Here is a 22507-nt window from a genome sequence, read left to right on the forward strand (position 1 = left end):
TTGTTTTAGTTCAAACTCAACTAGATTTCAACACAGAAAATAAAGCCTCTATAACACATGAAACTTGTACCGTGATACTAATACGGCACATTAATCTGAAACGATACCTTACCATTTTACCACCTGTTGTTTACAAATTATCGATACATCGACATATAGATGCATTTGATGACTTGAGTTTTGTAATTTTTCAAAGAAAGAAAAATTGACGTTCCTACACGCATTGACGGAATACAGTATTCACTAAATTTGTTCAACAAATGATGCAAATTATTATGCAGGTATGCAAGTTATGCAAATTACATTACAACTTAAAGCTAGAATGGTGATAAGCATAATATGTGAATTACATGTCATGTTTCGTCGCGTATGCAGAAGAAATGATTTCAAATTTAAAAATCTTGTATGGTTACATTATAATACTATCATATCATATTTGTGTCATCTGCAAGGAATAAATTAATTGATGAGTGCTCCCAGACTCAAGGTTGACACCATAGAGCGCGCGTAAATCAATCAGAATGCATCGTAATTAATGTTGAATCTGTCCTGTGACAACACAGTTATGTGTTTGCTATACATTCTTTCTTTAATGGATTCGTAATGGAAAAAATGCTCAAGTTACATATGCCTATCGTCTCGCACAGAGCAACAATATTTGGTAGAAAATTAGTTCCTGTTGGTGTAAGCAGGGTTCCATAACTGCATGGGATCAATTATTGGTACGAAATATGAACAGTTCCGTGGTTGCATGGAGAAAAGTATGGAATTCCAATAGTCGCTAAACGTTTTTGTAAATGTAATCGATAAAGAGATCAGTAAGGGAATAGTTCCTTAGGGTTTGATGTCGGTAAATGAAACTAGGCAAAAATGTAATTTGACTGTATTGCATGCCAACCTTACTTATTATCCCCTCGTTTCAGTTATAATACCTTGAATGGTGTATCCATGCATTATCTGCTACGTAGATGGTTCATAAACCTAAACTCAGAATGAACATTTCTTATTTCCATGGATACCGAACAACTCCGACAATTCACAAAACAACCATTAACAAATTGTATAAAGCATGACAATTTTGTAAAAAAATTCTCAAAGAACTATCCTGAGTAAGCTAAAAGTACATTTTGTTGGATTTAGCCATCTTATACGCTGTGACTTACAACTAAGTACGAGGAACAAATTAGGAATGTTTGCCCTATCGAAATAATCCGTTCTGTAGCAAGGGTTTGGAATTCGATGAATCCTTCCTTCGAGCTTCCTGCCACGTACTTGCGCATATAGTATCTGTAGGATCTGTACCTTTTCAACAACTATGTTGTATTCTTATCAATCCTATAATGCAGACACTAAATATACAATCCGGCACAAACATTGTAGACACAGTCTATAATCATAGACGTTAGAGAGTCTCTTTCTGGCATCTCTTCATTTACTTAAAATAAGGCCGTAAGACTCAAGCAATATGATGATTCAAATCTGTGGTACCTCTGTTCTAATGTGTTTAAATTCCTAAGTCTATTACCACAACATACACATGTATTGGAGCTTCAGCATCTTTCGACAAGGTGCATTGGACCAGAGAATAAATGTCTCCGTCATTGTTCATTATTGAATGATTGCAATTAGCTTTTAACCGTAAGTAGTGAATGATTAAAGTGAGTAGCTCTTATGTACAGATGAGATTGTGGCAATAATCGCTCAATATAATCGGTATATGTGAGTTATTGAAGTTCATGTATGGGATATGGAACCGTGTGCGTGTTTTCTGGTACACCTTGTAGATATTTGAACTTCAATGGTACACTAACTTATTTATATCGGGGGATCCCGTTACGACTAGAGAATGTCGAGATATTCCCGGCAGAGAAGGGGCTGATTTTACTAAATCTAACTAAGAACTCAGCATATGCACCTCTACGTTGCTACTTTTCATAAAAGTTGAATTCAAATACAGACGTACGGACAAATCACAGTGAGAAGGCAAAGTAAAACAATACTTCTACAAGGTATTCTTATCACGATCTGTTTGGCACACAGCTTAATAACTGTACAAAACACTGTTACAAGGTTTCATCAAAACTACATATATAACACATATTGGAAATGAGGGAGCACAACTTACTGTTTACGCACTGTTACTTGTAACTGAAGCTGCGCTAAGAAATTCTCCAGAACAGATTAATTGTAAAATTATATTTCAACTAAATATAATTTCCCTATATCTGGATATCTAATAATGATAAATGAACAATTCAATCTGATAATATTGAAAACTACTCCTTATCCATTATATATCTCAATGTATTTTTGGTTTTCACAAAGATTAAAGGACAGTCATACGTGTGATTGAAATCTGATATTGCTGTTCGCTTCCCTCCTTGAGTGTTCTAGGCTAAACTTAAACGTAATCGTCGCAGGCATTCTCGTGATAACACGGATCCACTGACTATAGTGATTATTTATACGCTTGTTGCCTGGCTATGAAGGCTCTAGTAAACATCTATAACCACAACGAGGGATGGTATATATGCAGTAGCTACTGCGTAGTGTAACGCAAACGTGTCGTTCATTGACAATGATACAATGGCACTGTTCTGTTTTCACAGTTTATAGTTGAAGTAAACTTGTTGCTTTGGTTAAACCATAATAGGATTTTCAAACCGTAGCTATGTCTGTGCTTCTATTTGACAAACATTAAGTTATAATTACATATGCTATACGAAAATATCCCCGTACTTTATGAAGACCCTGTGATATACATACATACATACATACATACATACATACATACATACATACATACATACATACATACATACATACATAATTTGAAGCAACAGAGCGTACGATATACCCCGTGTAAGTGAAGAAACAGTAAATTCCGTCATTAAGTAGCAAAGAAATTTCATTTAATATGCATATAGAAGTTGCATTAAAACTATATGTACAACAATGTATCTTGCAATACAACCATTTATCAAGAACTTAATTCAATGAAAGTCGAAGTTACTCATTTAGCTGATAATACATTCGATTTAAGGTCTTTATTTACAATGTATACAGAATGCAAAAGTTAAAACATAATGTCCACTTCAACTAGCTGTAAATGACACTCAAACTTAATGGTCTATGGTTTATTATGTAGAAACTATTTTACAGGTCAATAAATAGCATAAAGACTTCCCTTGCTAGCTACATTTCGTATAACATTATACGGTCGATGAACTGAGACTTTCGGGAACTACCTTGAGGAAACTCATCACAGGCATTTTAAGAGATTTATTTAAGAGATCCAACTTTTACGGAAAGGTATTCCAAAAGTCCGAATTAGTTGTGGATTTGTTTTGCTTGATAAGTATAGATTCTGATCATACTATAGTTTTCACACAATTCGATGATTTTAGATTAGGTGTCTGAGATACCTCACCGTAGTCTATAAATGTACAAACTGCATGAAGAATTACAATGAACCACCAACTGCAAAAAAAATGGAAGTCACTAAAAAGGGAATCTACCAAGCATCATGCATACCGAATAAACTTGAATACAAAAAGTTGTCATTGCTAAGATGCATTTTCATTTTATAACAAACTATTACTAGATTACTTTGTGTTATTATTTATACAAACAAATCCGTTTATTTAAAAACATACGTTATTGGCGATTCTCTGTTTTGTTTTATGTTGATATTGATTATCTAGTTACATCAATTGAAGCAAGTGCGTTAAACGGACTGTTGTAAGTTATAAAGTCTTTACGTGTAAAGTCATTGGTCCAACTCCCTGATCACAAACCAGCATAGGTATAACTGTTGTGATTAGTTACGTCATTAGAATGACTCTCTTTCGTTCCGCTGTTTATCACGCATGTCTTCTTAGATGTTGCGGCTCCCACATGAAAGTTCACTGATTGGCAGGCTTCTATTTGAGTGCATATATTAGTGCAATGTTGTAGAGTGAAGGCCTCGGTGGTGAGAATAGCGTGATTTTGTAGATATTTGCCACTTGATATGCGGTAGACGCTAGTGACGTAATTTTCAGTACGTATTCCTGCAGAAGGGAATTCGAAAGTAGAGGGCGATTGTTCATTAAAGAAATTTATAATGAAAGGGCATTTAAAAGGTATTTATTATTCAGTCAATTCATTAATTTGTCTGTCTGTCTGTCTGTCTGTCTATCTGTCTGTCTGTCTGTCTGTCTGTCTGTCTGTCTGTCCGTCCGTCCGCCCGCCCGTCCGTCTGTCTGTCTATTTATTAATTTATCTGTCTCTTTATTTGTGTTTATTTGTGTATTTTGTTCAGTTGCTCATGAACTACTCGACCTATACAGATCTCTGTCTGTCTGTATCTCTTCATGCTCGTCTGTCTAAATTTGTTATAAATGGATAATGACCATGGATTGTTGAATGGATAGGTGGATGGATGGGCTGGTTTGGTTGATGGATAACTAGATAATTAGATCGACCCACACATTATGCAGACCCACACAATTATCTACATGTCATCACACTACTATACAGCTAAGTAGTGAATAGAGACACAATAAAATAATTGCTTACTTGCTTCCTTCATAGTGAAGTTTAGGGGTGGATCCGACGCTGGCCCTTCACCGTAACTATTGTACGCTGTCATATGAAACTCATATTCTGTTCCAGGAGTTAGTGACGCCATTTCCAAAGTATGTATTGATGTTGAATTAACGGTTACTGACTTAGTAGTTCCACTCTGTTGATTCCGCTTCCAGTAGTATAACTACGGGTTATGAAACAAAGAAGTTTATGGCAGTATACCAATGTTTGTCAGTGATAGTAATAATTTGTAAATCCAATATTATATGTCTGGACCACAAGTTTTAAAATTCTTCTGATGAAAATAATGTAGTATGTGTTGTTCTGATATTCTTCAAGAAAAGTGAAAATGTTTTGTGTTAACGTCGTAATGTCAGATATCAATTTCAAGCTATATATTTGTGGTTTCTTATATAATTATATCATCTAATTAAGCTTCACTTTTTTGTCTTACCTTGAAGCCGATTATATCGGAATTTTCCGAATCCATTTGAGCCGGATCGCTCCAGGAAAACAAAGCAGCAGACGGGCTTTGTACAGACACTTCTATGTCATTCGGTGAATCAGTCGGATCTGTGTTGGAATTTTGAGAACAAAATAGGGATGTTGTAAAAAAAAACCCTGCTGTTGATGATGTACTTTGTGTGAATATAACTTCACTACTTACAATTTGCAATATCTAAAAGTCATTACTTATTACGTGAAATTTAAATTGTGCCAACTTAATATAATCAATTTAAGCGAACAACTAAAGACGTTCGCTCAAAAAAAATCCAACAGTGACAATTATAGTTTGAAAACCCCAAGAACTGATTAACATTTTCAAAATGTACTCTAACGGTAACGTCTATTATAGCTCATTCCAAAGCACAGGATATATTATATCTCTTTGGAACAGGACAGAAAATAGAGGGCGTCCTTTAATCATGTTCACTTACTATGATTGTCTTCACATATATAGTAATTAGAATCGGCACAGCTTTTATCATCGTAGCCATTGTATTGATCAAATCTTGCACAGTTCTCACTGCCTCCTGAATTGTCTGGTGTACCTGACAACCAGTTAGAACTAAGGTCGTTTTCGTGTCCATTTGCCCATAACCATGTACCTTTAATAGATATTCCAGAATATATGCACTAGTTTACTAAAATGTTCATTAAAATGATTAGTATTATAGGAAAAGGCAAGATAATATTCTGAATGCATTTTACGTGATGTATTCGACGAAAAGTACAAATCGGATGGTGTTTAAAAAAGGAAGATATCACCACCTAATTTTTGTTCACGTGCTCGTTTTGTGGCTTTTGCGTTGCCCATCTTACGTGTTTCCAACACTACATATCATCAAAGAATTAGATATTCGTATTTCAACGAGTCACTGACAGGAACTTAATATATTGTAGAGTAGTTTGGGATCATAATGTAAGGATGTGCCATGGGCCAGTTTCTTATTTCTTCTTACAATTTATACTGCAAGACAGATTTATATGACATTTAATTTATATTATCTCAGTAAATTGTATTGGTAACCCTCTAACTATAGCCAGTCTATCAGCAAGAAAGCGTATAGTTCTTGTAGTGTAGGATATATCGACAACAGAGTATGAAAGTGTTGAAATGACTTAGGCATAACGTGCGACGGTTTCGGACACGTTTAGTGGTGCATGCGGTAGTTGGCCATCTGTTGAGATGTAAAGTTAAAAAGGTTACCAACTATGTATTTACCTTCCGTCGATGTATCAGTAAGTCCAATCCAATAACTCCTGGAGTAGTATCGATATCGCATGTAATGACTAATGAACGTCCATTCCTCGTTATTTTCAATTATTACGAGATCACTGTCCATCGATTTACAGTCACTTTGAGCATTGGCATATGAGGCTGCAGATGAACTAAAATAGTAGCAACTGTCTCCGAGTGACACCCAACTACTGCTACAGCTCGGATCAACCGTCGGTTGAGGTATTGCGGATGCTCCTATGAAGTAGAGCAAACATTGAGCAATGGAATTAAAACATTTGGTCATTTTGATTGTCAACAGTATTATGATTCGCGTCCTCTATTGACGCCTGACAGTACTGAAATTAGGTTGTGGCCCTCCATTTATGCCCCTCGTATCTGTTTGATAGTTACATGATGCGTGTACCTGGGCCAAGTATCTAAATGCGTGATTATGTCACATTGTGATTTTGGTGTGTTACGTCAAGATAGTTGATGGGAAGTAATTAAGCAACATAAAGCAAATAATTTATGAAACCTTGTAGAGACATGGGGATTCCATAAACACTATAAGTACCTATAGCAGCTTTGCATATAAACTGTCGTGACGTTTCTACGTTAGCGTCAATCCAATCGTCATCATCTCGTGCATACATTAGTACGGCGTTTTCTAACTCGTCGCCATTTGGTTCAGAACTGCGCCAATTCGAATAAGAATGGTCAGAGCCATCTGCTTCCACCCATTGACCTACAAGAAAGAGAAAGACAACTGGGATTATTGGAATCACCTTTTAGATGGATATTTACCTACACCATGTTACCTTAAGTATTGTGTTTGACGTTTCTGCTGTCAAATTTGCGAAATAACTATTAATAAAAACAATTACTGTTAATTATCTAATTAAGACACAAATAATAGCTTCCTTTGTCAATGGATTTATCACCCAGTAATACACCATGTCACTCAGGAAAATAATTATGTGTGCCCTACCACCTTTTGTGATCGGATGGGGCATGGGGTTCTGTTATACCCGCAATGTAGTAAGAGTGTTAATGCTATCATAACTAAAACTGCCCTAATCCATTTTCCCTACTGTACAGTATGTAGTAATTTGTATTTCCAGAGTCTTAATCACCGTTTTGACAGTAAAGGTTCACAAAAATCAATCAAAACTTGTTTGCCAAATTATATTTACAACTTATATAGTATATTTTCGACTTGAAAGAGTAAATTATCAAAATCATTTGTTGGCAACTTTGTCTTTCCTTCATTCGAGAATACTACCGTGCATTGAAAAAATGTAATACTCAATGTAGGAAAAATTGCAGAGATACACATTATGCACACCTTCATTCTCAATATCATTGTAACCAATAAGGAAAGTAAACGTAGTTGCAACTGTCCAACGTAACATCCTCCTCAAGAAATTATACTCGTTCTCGTCATTGGTGCTTGTTAAGTGACCTGAAATTTAAAAACAAATTCATAATGCATGCCGTGTCAAACTGGTCATTAAACAAAATAACACGTGGTTGTCTGAGGTTCGCCTTTATATCAAACATTCGATTGGAGCCACTCAGTAGAGTTTTTTCTAAAGATTTCATTCCAACATGCAAAGATAATCTTGTTTATAAATAGTTGAAAATACATGTTAAGTCGACTAGCATAATCCGTATCCTTGCATAAACATATGCTATTGATTGTCTGTAAACGTGTCACCATGCAATAAAATATTATTGTATATAGGTATGCAAATAAGGCTATCTACGATATAATTCAATGGGGCGTGTGTGCCTATGTATGTACTTATGCTTCTAGTGTTTTCTGAAGGACTTTCACTCGCTTTGATCAGCCACAAAAAAAAACCCGCGAGCACTCGTTTAAATACCAGGCTATGCCACACGTACACTCGTGCGGATCAGTTTATAACATTGCGGCTGAAGTAGCAAGATGTACGATGTCACGACCGCAGATATAAAAGGGAATTCACATGCATGACGTATACGTACCTCCGTAACCTTGACACCATGTTTCTGCCTCCAGCCAGGTTTTGGTTGATGTACCAGGATAGTAGCAATGACTGTCATATTCAACCCACCCTGAATCACAATTTTCTTGTTCTGAATGAAAAATGAAATAACAATCGCTTAAAATGACTTTGTTTTCTAGATACAGATATTTTCAAGTTTAAAATATGCACTCACTCAAAAAGAGCCCTGGTTTCTAAATACACTGATACCAGTGCATGTCTAAAACTGCTTACAAGTTACATTGGTAGTTCTGCATACGAGGCCGTGACTAATTGCGGCCAAATATTTTGAATGAATTCAGTGTTTATCAGTTTATTCGATTGCCAATGAGCTGTATGTACAGATTTTGCGGGGACAAGCTGGTCCGTGACCAGTCGTGGCCAACGACTCTGAATTATTTCAGTGCATATTAGTATATTCGACTTGCACGATTAAATTATGTTGCAGATGAAGTTACTTTGAAGATGAGCCACCCTACAACTTGTTACTAAAATCTAATAACAATGCATTACTTTAGTGCTATAACAACCCAAAAAAATTCAGTTCGTTGTGAAAAATGAGACTTTAAGAAGTAAACTTACCATTGAAAAGATTTTCTCCTTCATCAACAACTGTACAAAAGGAAAATTACAACAAATCATTATTAATCTCCAAAATGCTTCAATATTCTTTTTAAATGGTTAGCTTACATGATATTTTATGATATCAATTCCTTCTTGACCACGTCTGAAAAAATCAACCAATTATCATTTACAATTTATATTTACATAGCAAAATTTGTCATTTTCAAAATGAAGGAGAAGTTTGAACATGATAGTAATTAACTGGTACATCTCTTTGTTCACAGGCAAACCTTTTGAATACGAATTCCAAATAGTTTTGTGCAACATGTAATGCATCATGTCCCACTAAAAGAGACTGTGAATGGTATAAAAATATCATATTTTGTGTAAGCTCGAGAATACACTGGAAGCTAGTTAAGGTGACACGAATCTTCGTCTGGCTGCACAAAATATTTACTAAATTGCAACCCTTAATTTTCTATTATTGTATTTAATATCTAATATTGCTAAATCATCGTATTGTTTGACACGAAAAAAATATCATCAACATTGCTACTTCCTATATAGTCTGATAGACAAAAATTCCACGTCATTTACACTTTACTCCATTTCTATGCTTGCACAAAATATACGTTGTTAAAGTGTATATGACTTTGCGAAAATGTAAACATGAAGGTAAGATTTTTGATGAGCCAGATGACGTTTTGTGTTGAGTCAATTAACTTATAATTATGTAGTGTGCTACATCATACTGTATACATATCATGACCTACCTAGTGAAATCATGAAAACATGGCATGCTAAACATAAATGTATGTAACTAATTATATACCAATTATAGCAAGATGTGATGTTTCAAATCAGTTTTATACATACATTTCCTGATATAGATACGATTATTTGATGTCCCGGTGGTGAGACCACCATTCATTATGTGATTGTATTCACTCAGGTAACACTTTCCGTCGTAGTCAAACGAGCGACACGTATAGCTAGTACGAGATGCGCATTCCGCGGCACATTCTTCAGCAGTTTGGTCGGATATTTCTTCATTGTTATTGTTACTAATATACTTGTATGGTATTAGATGGAAGTCTAATCTTGACGTTAATACGTCTGCAAAGAAAACAGAATAAAATGTTTAATATTCCAATTATTTAATATATATATATATATATATATATATATATATATATATATATACAAATACATATATATATCTTATTATATATTAGTATTATCTTTTCTTTATTTCTCCAAATAATTGATTTTTGCCAAAATTTATAGTATATCATTATTGAAACAAAACATGAATTATATATGTTATTAAAATCCCCAAGGAGACTATCTGTGATTAACATCACTGCAACGAGTTCAATAGTGTGAATGCTACATACAAAACTCCAGAAATTCACATTATGTTACGTTTAATCCAGAATTTGAAGGTTTATCTTTATACATAGATTAAGATATCAAAAATGAGCACAATTATATCCCCCTTCCCACCATCAACCCTACACGTCTTTATCTTTGCCCTTTTCTTATCATGTCTGATTAGTAGTTCCAATCAAACAAAAGTTTTCCATTTGTCGTTTGAAAGCTTGTTTTCGGTCACTTTGAAAGCATTTCAGAAATTATGTTGTAAAGAAATTGTCAATCTATTATTTTTCAATAAAGTATTAAACACATTGGCATTATTCAAAAAAGTATGGATGCCACATTAGATCATTGTCATCTCATAATACTGTTAGACCACTATAAAAAATAACTACAGTGTCAGTGGTCTTGGTTGGAACTGAGAAGCGGCTGGAGTTGAGACCACCATTTCGTGGCTGAAAAAGACAACACTGCTAAGTCTTAACTGTGGGATTTTTTATTTCATAGGTTTACTACTACTTTATATATCACCAACCTGTACTCTCTCCTTTACAGTAAAATGCACCCAATGTGAAATATCCTTCTTCACCAGTGCTACTATCGCCAAATCCTAGTTTGGATACCGGTAAGTAGTCTTTATCAGTAATCGTTCCATCGTCATAGCGCCATGTTCCGTCGTTGTTATCACAGTTGCATGTGGAAACACCGTTAGCACACGTTCCTATTGAACGAGAGGAATTAATGTGTGACATGGTTATGCTATGATTTCCCAAAGGATCGCTCTGTGAAAGAGATGTTTTGACAACTCGTTTTATGTTAGTGTTCACTGGCTCTGTTTGATACATTTACGATGAAATCAATTAATTGCCTGCATATGATGTCTTTATTCGTTGACTCCATCAGATTCAAATCAATGTAACCCAAAGGAATATAATTATAATAATTAATAGTGATATTATTTTACCTTCCGTAAGGAAGGTTATATATTAGGGATGAAGTCTGTGTGTCTGTGTGTGTCTGTGTTTGTGTGTATATCACCATTTCCGAAATAACGGCTGCATCAATTCGAACGAAATTTAGTAGACATGTTTCGTAGGGTAACGGCAAGAGCTGATTAGGTTTATGAATATTAATGAGCAATTTACTTAATTAATGGTTTTCGGTAATTAGGCGATATCTCAAGACTGTAGGCTTCAAATTTATTATAACTTAGTTCATACATTTGTGATACCAAAGCGCACTTGTCCTGAAAATATCACTAATGCAGCTTTTAGTTTTAATAAGTTATTGGCATATATTGGTAGGCCACCAAATCGGGGAAACATAGTTTCTCATCGGGAAAGGTTGTCTAAAGTGGTGCGACGATTTTTTGTTACATTTCAACGAATGCTAATCAATCTACTTATCATTGCAGCTACTGTTCTTTTATTTATTACTTTACAGCAAGTGTGTATGTGGGCCACATGTCATAGGCTAGTTCGTGATTAGTTTTGCAGTTGTCTTCACTGGTGGCAATTAATGTAGGGAGAGTTACTTTTGTTTTCCCTTTCTTCTGCAGACTGAATTGGCATGGGAATTGACACGGGAAGGGGGTACTTAAGTGATGGGTGATGTCCAGAATCAATTTTGGCCTTTAAAACTCTTTCCACGGTGAGTGCGATACTACAACGTTCTGTAAAGCATTACATTACATGTTGTGGTTGGCCAGGAAATCACTAACAGCAATGGACAAATAGCAGTCAATGAGCAAAGATAACTTATTGCATTGTTCTGCTGTATTCCAACACTAGTCTGTAGGCACGACAATCTCAAATCTTTACCCTTACGGAAGGCATTCAGTTTAAATCTGGCAATTACTTAAAATATAGTTACTCGCCTTCGTTGCCACAAGCGCAAAGTGTTTGACCGCTCGGTGCCCCTGCCCAGTTGTTCATTATATTACCATCTCTGTCGTACCAGGCAGCATAGTTTGTCCCGCCATATTTCATTATAGATCCGTAACATTCATACTATCAGTTAAAAGAAAAGAATACACAGTTCTGTAATTTCGATCATTCACGGTTACAGGTTTGTATCTGCTAGGATGCTTGGTCCTCTATATTCGTTTGTTTCCCACTATTTGTTTATGAATGCATTGTTCTTTACCGAACACAGTCTGCTTTAGAGAGAGAGAGAGAGAGAGAGAGAGAGAGAGAGAGAGAGAGAGAGAGAGAGAGAGAGAGAGAGAGAGAGAGAGAGAGAGCTCTTAAGTTTCAATGTGAACTTTTAACGAGTGTTTAAATTCTTCGACTATTCACCCATTCAAACCAATGTCTTCTCTATATGAGACACACTCACCTTCAGGTATTGGTAGCAAGTATCTGAAATATCCATTACGGCTTTCATTTGGTCCATTGTAACGCCATTATCATAAGTTATCTCAAAGTTGTACGATAGAGCTGCTTCAAAATCTGTAATGTGACCACGTTGTTCCTGTGCATGGTGGAACACGTGGATGGCTGTAGGTGGAAAATATTTACACATCATAGAAAACAATATGAAATATTCGAGTTTAAAATCAATGAGAAATGGGTGAATATCTGTTCTTTAGAATGCAAGTACATGCTATAGTATCGGGGACATTACTGAATGAGCCTAATGTATATGGGTGTTTTTTTACCCTAGAATTATTTTTGAAGCCTAAAGTTTTTTGATATGTCAAAGATTTTCATGTTCAAAATAACGCCCTCTACAGCGAGATAAAAATACCACAACGTTAGTGATGGTTGCCAAACATTACCGTTTAATTTTCATAGGGTGTGATGGCTCACTGTATCAATGAATTATTCTGAGGCATTGGGACTAATCAAGTATCACCAACATGTTCAAATGCCCCCCTATTTATCAACTATTCCCCATTTACTGCCCATTACTGTTAGGTGCTGTGGTCAGAAACAAATATCAAACAGTCTTTGCAGAAGATACATGCACAGTCCTTCAAATAGTTAATTCTGTATCAGGTTTAAGTAACAGCTGGAACTGATTTTGTTGTTAGATATCGACTTAAAGGGTAACGGGCAGGTTCAAATATAAATATAGTAACAGGTCATGCATGTTAGCATAACAACAAAAACATCTGCATCAGAACACCCTCACCCCTACTCCCAGAAAACCTCAACAAAATACTTACCATTGCTTTCACTCGAAAAATCACAGTAAACTCGGAATGGGTCTACCCCATTGTAAGGACCGTCTGGATCTATAGTGTAGTAGCCATCGTTGGTGTATCCTTTACGTTTCCATTCACCACATGACGCTGTAATAGTAAGCAGAATTTCGGAAATTTATCATTTATTTTAAACGTAAAAATATACATAGTACAGTCAATGCAACGTTTTTAGGATAGAATAGTTTTCCCGCAAATTAATGGCTACAGGGACGGTTTAGGTATAAATCCGAGTTTAACACAACGCCAAATATGTACATACAATGTCTATATATATATGAGCAGGCTACATGACCTGGTACAGAACTTTCAGGGAAATTAGTCTTTACATATACAGGAGATCTGAAGCAACTAAGCGGAATGCTGTTAAAGATGGCCTTACGGTCTACACCTTGGCAAGGGTAAAACATTTGTAAAATATATAAAACAGCTACTGCTAGCACCCCATATGGCAAACCCTGATATGACTGCGCCATTAACACCCCTAGTAGAGGCATTACCAACAACCCTGCAGCAGCCCCGTCAATGTTACAGGGTTGTGACTGTTTAGCTGCGTAGTGCTTCTCTCACAGCATGCAGTAATATGTAGAATGATTACCACTGCTCACTCGTGCTAATTGTATAGAAATGTTGGAATTTGTTTTGTTTTGTCGTCATAATTCCTTGTTTTTTTTTTAATTTTCTCAATGAAAGTAGTGATTTCTTATCAGAATAAATGACGAGAATTATCTAAACAGCACCTACCTACGTCTAGAGGATATTTGCATATATAGCCTTTACTTCCACTACAACTTGCATCGTTCCATGTACCATCAGTTGACCATCGTAATGCTGCACAGTCCTCGACACCATTACCTGGAATTGATAGGGTTGATTGTAGAATATCTCATAAGTAAATCAGCGGCTACAGTATTGCTTACAGGTGTGCATGTGTCTATAGGTGCCCATATATGTGGACAAAGTCTCAACACTCGTAGGTTTAAAATACACACGTAATACATCCGTACACTATAATGTTTGTGTATTATGTTCCCTATCTCGTGATGTCTAAAGATTTGCAGTTTGTTTATCAAATCTAATGTTGGAAACTAGATTGTCGGACGACGTACCGTTGCTTGGTTCACCGGAATACCATCTTGTATAATCGAAAGGGCTTCCGTCGATCCATTCCCACTCGTCCTCCTCGTTCAGGTCATGTGCTCCAATCCAATAGTCCGTATTTGCAAACGTCCACCTAGAAAATATTAATACATGATGATCCACTGACCGCGGTGTCTACAGCCAGACACATATAACGTAATCGGGTCAATGTAATTAAAACTTTCCTTCAAAATTACCCACGTTCAGGGAATAAAACAACATAGTACTGTACATGGTAGAACTTTTAGGATTACCCCTGTTCTGTATGTGACCTTCTTTGTTACAAAATATTAAAAGAAAGTGATATGTCGGGAAAAACCTTCATCATGGGTCCAAAGTTACGAAAAACCACCAAATATTCATAAATAAATAAATAAATAAATAAATAAATAAATAAATAAATAAATAAATAAATAAATAAATAAATAAATACAATAATATTAAACACTGTACATGGCAATGTTTTCACTTATTTCATGACATTCAGAGTCTCTTGTGTAGGGATACGAAACATACCTAACTTTGATGGTGGATTTTTATCTACATTACATAAACTTGCGAGAAATAGTTTTAAATATTAACACCAAAAAAAGGGGCAATTTACAAAATACACTCCACCCCGTTATATATTAAATAATTGCGGCCTGGAGGCTTTTGGTTGGGAAATCAGCCTATCATGTCATTTAGTAAATCTGTATTCTTTTATAATAATTTCGGAAAATGTAGAGATAGTTGATACCTGGACATTGAAAGAGCGTGCATTGTTTCATCGTAGCTATGGATGCTAATTAGGTCCGCATCATCATCGAGAGCACGACATGCAGCCACTGCTTCAAACCAAGTTTTTGTATCTTCATAAATCTGATAACAACCATTGCCATAATGAGTCCACCCAGAATCGCACAAGTCTTCGTCAGATGTATCAACTGAAGCATGCAAAATACCATCAATAGTCACTAGGTATAATGTTAATATAGTAATGAAAAAGCCATTCCTAGTGGTATTTCAATGTGTTGCTTGTCAGGCATACACATCCTCAAATATTGTGACTTCATTTTTATGCTACTCTTGTCATTATCATAATCAAAACAACCAAACTAAGATCCAGGAGACTTGTGGGAAAGTACACGTATATTTTCCCCCTGGGGCGCCATTACAGTTCTTGTTTCAGGGGCAATATATTGGGGGAAATTAAATGATACCCCGTCTGAATTGGCCTAAAGTGACTTGGACATTCGCATAATAACGTTTACACGGGGCACAGTATATCATGCCTTGCAGATCATCCTGACGACGTTGGGCTTTCCGATTGGGATGCCATCTACCATACTCACGTTGGGCAGAATACGCCATGCGCATATCACATACGCTCATAATTGGGCAGTAACATTTATACAATTTTACAATGTTACTTCGTTTCTGAAATTATTAATATATATTTCCTTACAGTTGCAAACGAGTTTGAATACTTCCTACAGTTATGAGCATAAAGGATGGTGGTTTCGGTACATACTAAACGTACAAAGTCAAACTTGCTTTCTAGAAGTCATGAGTCGTACTTTTGATATTTTATCGAAATAGAATCATACGAAATATGGTTATGTTGCGTGTGTTACCCTTATAGTTATTGTATATCATCTCATCATTGCCCGTCGCCACAATGCCTTCTGTTTCCGACCATAACACAATACATTAGTTTGTGTTTCAGTGGTTCACCTACCTGTTTCTTTAAAGAACATAGCGAACACATCAGCACGTGCGGTGTTTCCTGGTTGGATGAAAGAATAATTTACTCAGTTATTTTTTTTTTACATTTATTATGTGCATAAGATCGACCACTCCTGCAAATCTAACACTGCCCACTTACAGTCTGTTATGCTCAAGTCACCAGTAACAGTATCTACCAGTCTGTTTATTGCTTTTATGTATCGGCTAAGACCACAATAAAGTACAGTGGTCTGGTCAAGGTATCGGTGTGGATAACATTATCGGTGACTTAAATATATGTCAATAGCATTCTCTCTATGGTGAAAGTCACGAGAAAAATCTCGTGATGCAGAGGTGGTAAAAGTCATGTTGCTAGCAAATGCGAAGCACGGGTCACTCGTGCTTCGCACACACGAGGCAACTTCGGGTCGCCCTCTAGTGCTGAACTTAGCAACAACGCCAGCCAGTGTGGTGAAAGTGGCTTATTGGACATCAACTGAAACAGCTATAGGACGATATCAGTCAAAGTCAGTGTCAGTGTGCATGTTCTGTATTATATTTACCAGAGGCCCAGGCCTGACGTGTGGTAGATGTACTGTATATGAAATTAGGCCTTGTTTCCATGTTCTCCCAATCACATCCTCCACTGCTAGATGTTGGATCAGATACACATACCCAACCTGCGTCGCCATTACATCCACTGTAGTAACTGCTTATGAACCAATGTCTCCCAAGAGTAGAAGTACTGTGTCTGAAATTGAAAAAAAAATTCTTCGTAGAACACACGCCTTCCTCCTCAAAAGAATTACTTCTATAAACTTTTTGGAAGCTTTAGACTGCGTGACTTGAAAGAAAGTAGTGGAAAGAAATGAATACTACTATGTCTGTGATATGCAAAAAATATCTTGATTTTGATCATTGATCCTGGACTTCAAAGTCGTGGTCAAAATCCAAGTTCACTGTTCAAGGTCTTAAAAGAAAGTTTATACTTGATAATGTGGGGATAGACACTCGAAATGAGCGGGTTTGTTAAAAGATTTCAGTTATGTGGCAAAAAATATTTGTTCAGTACAAATAAGGGTATGTTGCGAAATAAGGTGACATCCATATGTCCTATATGATATATGTCACCCCTGTTCCAGGTTTGAATGGAATTGAAGATTTCGTGTCAGAGATATGACGTATTGACGGACGGAAGGACATTGTAATAGTCTTCCATGGGGAACTAAATTTATATAATCAGCTTTTATCTTTGGCATATCCTTGTCTATGTCACGATCGACAACGCACGTCTACATCATTGATGCAGTGGTGCTCAAAATGGTCCCATAATATTCGAAATCATCATTATTTGTCGTGATTTCTTTCATAAATTATGCTAATAGAGATATAATTATATTAATTATTCATTTGATTGTAATATTTTCCTTCATTAAAGCCGGAAATTTACTCGTGACCTCAGGGTTTTGTCATTTTTGGTGTCTTTTGACTTGATCATCATATTCTCCCGGATTCGAGTACTTACCCTGACATGGAAAAGTAGTTCATACTTGAAGAGTATATATCGGTATATGGGGCATAAAGTAAATAGCTTGATGAATAAAAACTTGTCTTGCTGGTACCAGAGGCATCAAATACCAAACTCATCTTTTCAACACCGCTATCATAAAAGGCAAATTTTATCTGCGAATAGACCACATGCAAATGGATGACTAGGAATTTTCACTCAAATTTGATATAAGAAATTGAACTTTTCTCTGTCTGTCTATCTGTTTGTTTGTTTGTTTGTGTGTTTGTTTGTTTGTTTGTTTGCTTGTTTGTGTGTATGTTTGTTTGTTTGTGTCTCTGTCTGTATGTCTGTCTCTCTGTCTGTCCGTCCGTCTGGCTGTCAGTGTCTGCCGTTCTATGTCTCTAAGTATGTCTGACTCAAATTGAAACTTAAGATCTCTCTCTCTCTCTCTCTCTCTCTCTCTCTCTCTCTCTCTCTCTCTCTCTCTCTCTCTCTCTCTCTCTCTCTCTCTCTCAACAGTGCCAATAAAGACACACACACACACACAAATAATATCGTCATAACATGGCGAGATTACCTGTTGGATACTACTTGTATCCCAGGTGTTGGCATCAGAACTTTTGTAATGTTTAGAGGTGTACGATATATATGGTGCATCGGTATCGCCATCATTAAGGGTATTCGTACCCGACCATAAATCCTTACTAGCCAGGCCGTCGAGGCTTGAGACAATTTTGAAAACAACCTTCCACTCTGTAATTATAATTGAAACATAGACTATTTATTCAAAAAAAAACAATACAGTGATTCTGTTTTTGATTTATATCTCTACTTTGCAAATGTACATGTTACAATGAATTTAGATAGATCAGACTATCACCATATGATGTTAAAGCTCAAGGATCGTGCATTGCGTATTTCCGATGCGCATATATTTTAAGATGTTTACAAACAGTTTTGCGGTTTTTCAAGCATGATATGTAATCCCAATCGAGCTGTTCTCTTGTACCGAGTTGATTCCATTATGTGGTGGTTGGAGGGGGGGGGGGGCGACGGCGTACTCAAGTGACTTGGACGACCACTGTATTTTAAACTGAGCAATACCGAACAGAAAGAAGCAAATCGATACAAGAGAGCTGAATAACCAAGATTTACCTCAAGATTATGCACGATACTTGAGAAAACCACGAAAACTTGTAATTTTAGTTAATCCCCCTAAATATACTTGATTCTTAAGGTGAGTTTAGATTCATGTGTTGTGGCGTACGTTTCGCTGTCATTCAAAAGGTACCCGGTATTCTACTTACTGAAACAAGAAGTTTACATATTTTATTAAACCATCATGTGCACTTGCCTGAACTTTATTACGTTAAAACCTATAAACTCTCCAATGTAATTTATATACATAAAATGTCGAGGAAATCCCTAATTTGCTATCATCTTCTAACACAACTTGATGTCAGATTGTGTAACTTTAATTGACGGAGCTCATATTTTACATTTCATTTGTTGTGTTTATTTTTTTGTTTTTAATTTATTCATTGTAGTGTTATCTCACGGTGAGTTGATACAGTCACTGGTCTTAATAATTCAAAGAACCAAACGCATGCGAATCAATTAACAGAAACACTCACGATCAATGGGATCCGAGTAGTCTTGACCGCAATCTGATGAGCCACATTCAACACACTGATTTGGGTAGGATATACCGCAGTTACATCCACCATCACGGCAGCATGCACAGTCGTACCTTGTGGTATCGAAATAGCATTGACATCCGGTCTGGACCGACGTCCATTCCATAGGAACTAAAAATCAAATCATAATAATCAAGCATTAGGAAGACTTCAGAATCAATAGATTGTTCTTGATCAATCACAATAGTAAGTCTTACTAATTTGAACGTGGGCCAGGGTGTTATTATTTCATACGCTAGACTGCGATGTTATGGGTGTAAAGACTGTCTACATTCTGTCCCGTATTTTCCATTTATCAACTCTATTTCTGATTCTTTAGCAATCATCCAATGTAGGTGATAAAGTGTTTGTAACTCACTTTCAAATTACTGCCTGCTTTACTTTATTGTAGGTGATTAAATTATTATTTTAAACCAAAATATGAACATTTATGAAATGTGCAGTATATATATGCCATTGTAAGTTGAAAATTAACAGTCTTACCTTTGCAAACGAATGGTCGTGTTGTAGTGCATGTATAATCATCCCATTTTCCAGATGTATACATGCCTGCACAGTTACCTAGTCCACTGTTACCACTTGGTTCACCACTGTTCCAATTAGTATACACAACGGATCGACCATCGCTCCACTCCCAGTCATCCTCCAGTGACAAGTCAGTGAAACCTGTGGTGACACCAAAATATATATAATATGTCTGTCTGTCTGTCTGTCTGTCTGTCTGTCTGTCTGTCTGTCTATGTATGTATGTATGTATGTATGTATGTATGTATGTATGTCTGTCTGTCTGTCTGTCTGTCTGTCTGTCTGTCTGTCTGTATAATCGAAAAAAGAGAAAAGACTTTCAATTCGTTTTTTTTGGCAACCGAACGAAAATCATTTATATGTAAAATCATGAAATGACTCTCCAGAACTCCACGTTTATGCAAACACTTTTATTTTCTGGAGTGCTGTTCCCTTTTGCCGAACTAGATTGCTATTTCACTCACTCACTCACTCACTCACTCACTCACTCACTCACTCACTCACCCACTCACTCACTCACTCACTCACTCACTCACTCACTCACTCACCCATCCACCCAATCAAGATCACCCACCTACTCACTCTGCATCCTACCTACCAATATGAATGTTAGTGCCTATCATGCCCAGCACTTGAGAATTTTCTGAACTGCTGTGAATACTGGCTAAATCACCGCCATTAACTATATCACGACACCATTCCATAGCTGCATCCCATGAATATGAATTGGAGTTATAGTAATAGCAGTTGTTGTCATATGCAGTCCAATCCTTACGGCAATTTGTGTGGGCATCTGTGTACATAAAACAAATCATTGAAGTTGCCATTATATATGTATACCTTTTACTTAGTGCTTGCCATGCTTAAATTATAGCGATTATATTGTTGTTTGACTATTGTCGGACAACATGAGTCGCAATTTGTTGAAGCGTTCCTGAAATACATTGGATCATTCGCTGCAAGTTATAAGTACGCTATCAGTTATGTTAGGTGTGTACATCGGGTGTGTGGATGACATACATGTGTTGTTTGCCATTGAAACAGAAGGGGCAAGACTCCCTACACAGATAAACGTTCACTTGAACACCACATCCTAACAACTATCAAACAACGTAAAATTATCGTTGTTACGAGCCCTGACGAACTCAAATAGTTCCCTTCTAAACACAACAATGCGACGTAATAAGCTCAGCCTGACAATGAGAACCCTATATACTGTTCACGCTCTCCCGTTTTCGTATTGTTTCAGATTAAGTTAAGACGTATCGACCCACTGCTGTAGTGAAAAAATTGATATTTGAAGTTGCTTAAATCAGTTCTACCAAACGTCGTTAAAGTGTCGTGTATATGTCTGAGGATTCAATATTCCTGGCTTTCCGACAGTTTATTACCCTCCCATACGGTTCATTAATAATTACTGAACTCGTGTACCTATTCCAGGTTTTCAGAGTAGACTTTCAAAACAGATAGTCACAATATAAATTATTCATTGTCTGTCTTTGTGCCTAACTTCAGAGGTACAGATCGATAAATGTGATCGATTATTTGCGTCTTGCTAGCTCTTCCATTTTGTCTTGAATCGTGAAATTGTACTAAGCGATACGATTTTCTCAATATTTCAACAGTTTAACATAAAACCAAAACTAGCATTGCGGTATTTACAATATCTATACAGTGCATGTAGTGTAGCCCATATGTAATAGCTGCATAGCGACGCCCTCATTTCTTCAATTTGAGACATGGCATATAAACACTGGTCGAAGGTTTCGCACACATATGAATGTACCATCGTGTATCAAAATCATGCCAGTCAATATGTTCGTTTTCGCCCCATACTGCCATAAATTCCGAAAGTGTTGGACACCGCTAGGAAAGTTTTGTTTGAATTCATGAAAGCAGAAAAGATCATATTTTCCCCACGCTTTCCTGTGTAAATTTCCAGAATGATCTATACTTACCGACTATTGAAGCCTGCTGTACCAGTATGACGTACAGGAAAAATCCTGAAACAACATGAAATCGAAATCCAATTGAACAAAAAAACATCATCAATCACGGATAAGGGAAGTTTAATAGTCAACGTCGACTTTGCATACGCATAAAATTGAGAACATGATATCATGGCCGTGTTAAAACACAGCGTCAAAACAAGCTCAACAATGGAAACATTAGGCAATTAGTCTTTCTCAGTTTTCAAAATCAAAGAAATCTCTCATCGTGGTAATTCTACTTAAAATGTCCACTCTAAGATTCATGCAGAACTGTTTTGTTTTTTTAAATCTTAGAAGACTGGTTCACTTATTATCGAACAGCGTACCACGGATAAATACATAGTTGTGTCATAACTGTTACACTGTCTGCGCTAACCAACACCGGTTAGCCTCAAATACAGAAGTCCAGTAATCAAAGCAACTGGTGTTGTAGATAGACAATTTTCTTACCTTCAACAGCTTTCATATCCAT

General features: G+C 36.3%; 1 protein-coding gene across 1 annotated transcript; it reads right to left on the reverse strand.

Annotated features, from left to right (window-relative positions):
• Nucleotides 1-3789: 3789 nt before the first annotated feature.
• Nucleotides 3790-22507, reverse strand: LOC144446224 (uncharacterized). Its single transcript, XM_078135976.1, has 26 exons — nt 22486-22507; nt 22003-22047; nt 20643-20837; nt 20003-20185; nt 19457-19630; nt 18400-18575; nt 17838-17995; nt 16876-17063; nt 16326-16373; nt 15345-15531; nt 14575-14699; nt 14210-14320; nt 13430-13555; nt 12598-12758; nt 12137-12269; nt 10796-10981; nt 9780-9999; nt 8902-8945; nt 8300-8410; nt 7638-7754; nt 6867-7037; nt 6296-6547; nt 5508-5678; nt 5024-5142; nt 4561-4753; nt 3790-4052 (listed from the first exon to the last, which is right to left on the reverse strand). Exons 1-26 carry the CDS (start codon nt 22505-22507, stop codon nt 3790-3792), a joined length of 3879 nt encoding a protein of 1292 aa, XP_077992102.1.

Source organism: Glandiceps talaboti, chromosome 15 (genome assembly GCF_964340395.1).
Source record: "Glandiceps talaboti chromosome 15, keGlaTala1.1, whole genome shotgun sequence".
NCBI lineage: Eukaryota > Metazoa > Hemichordata > Enteropneusta > Spengelidae > Glandiceps > Glandiceps talaboti.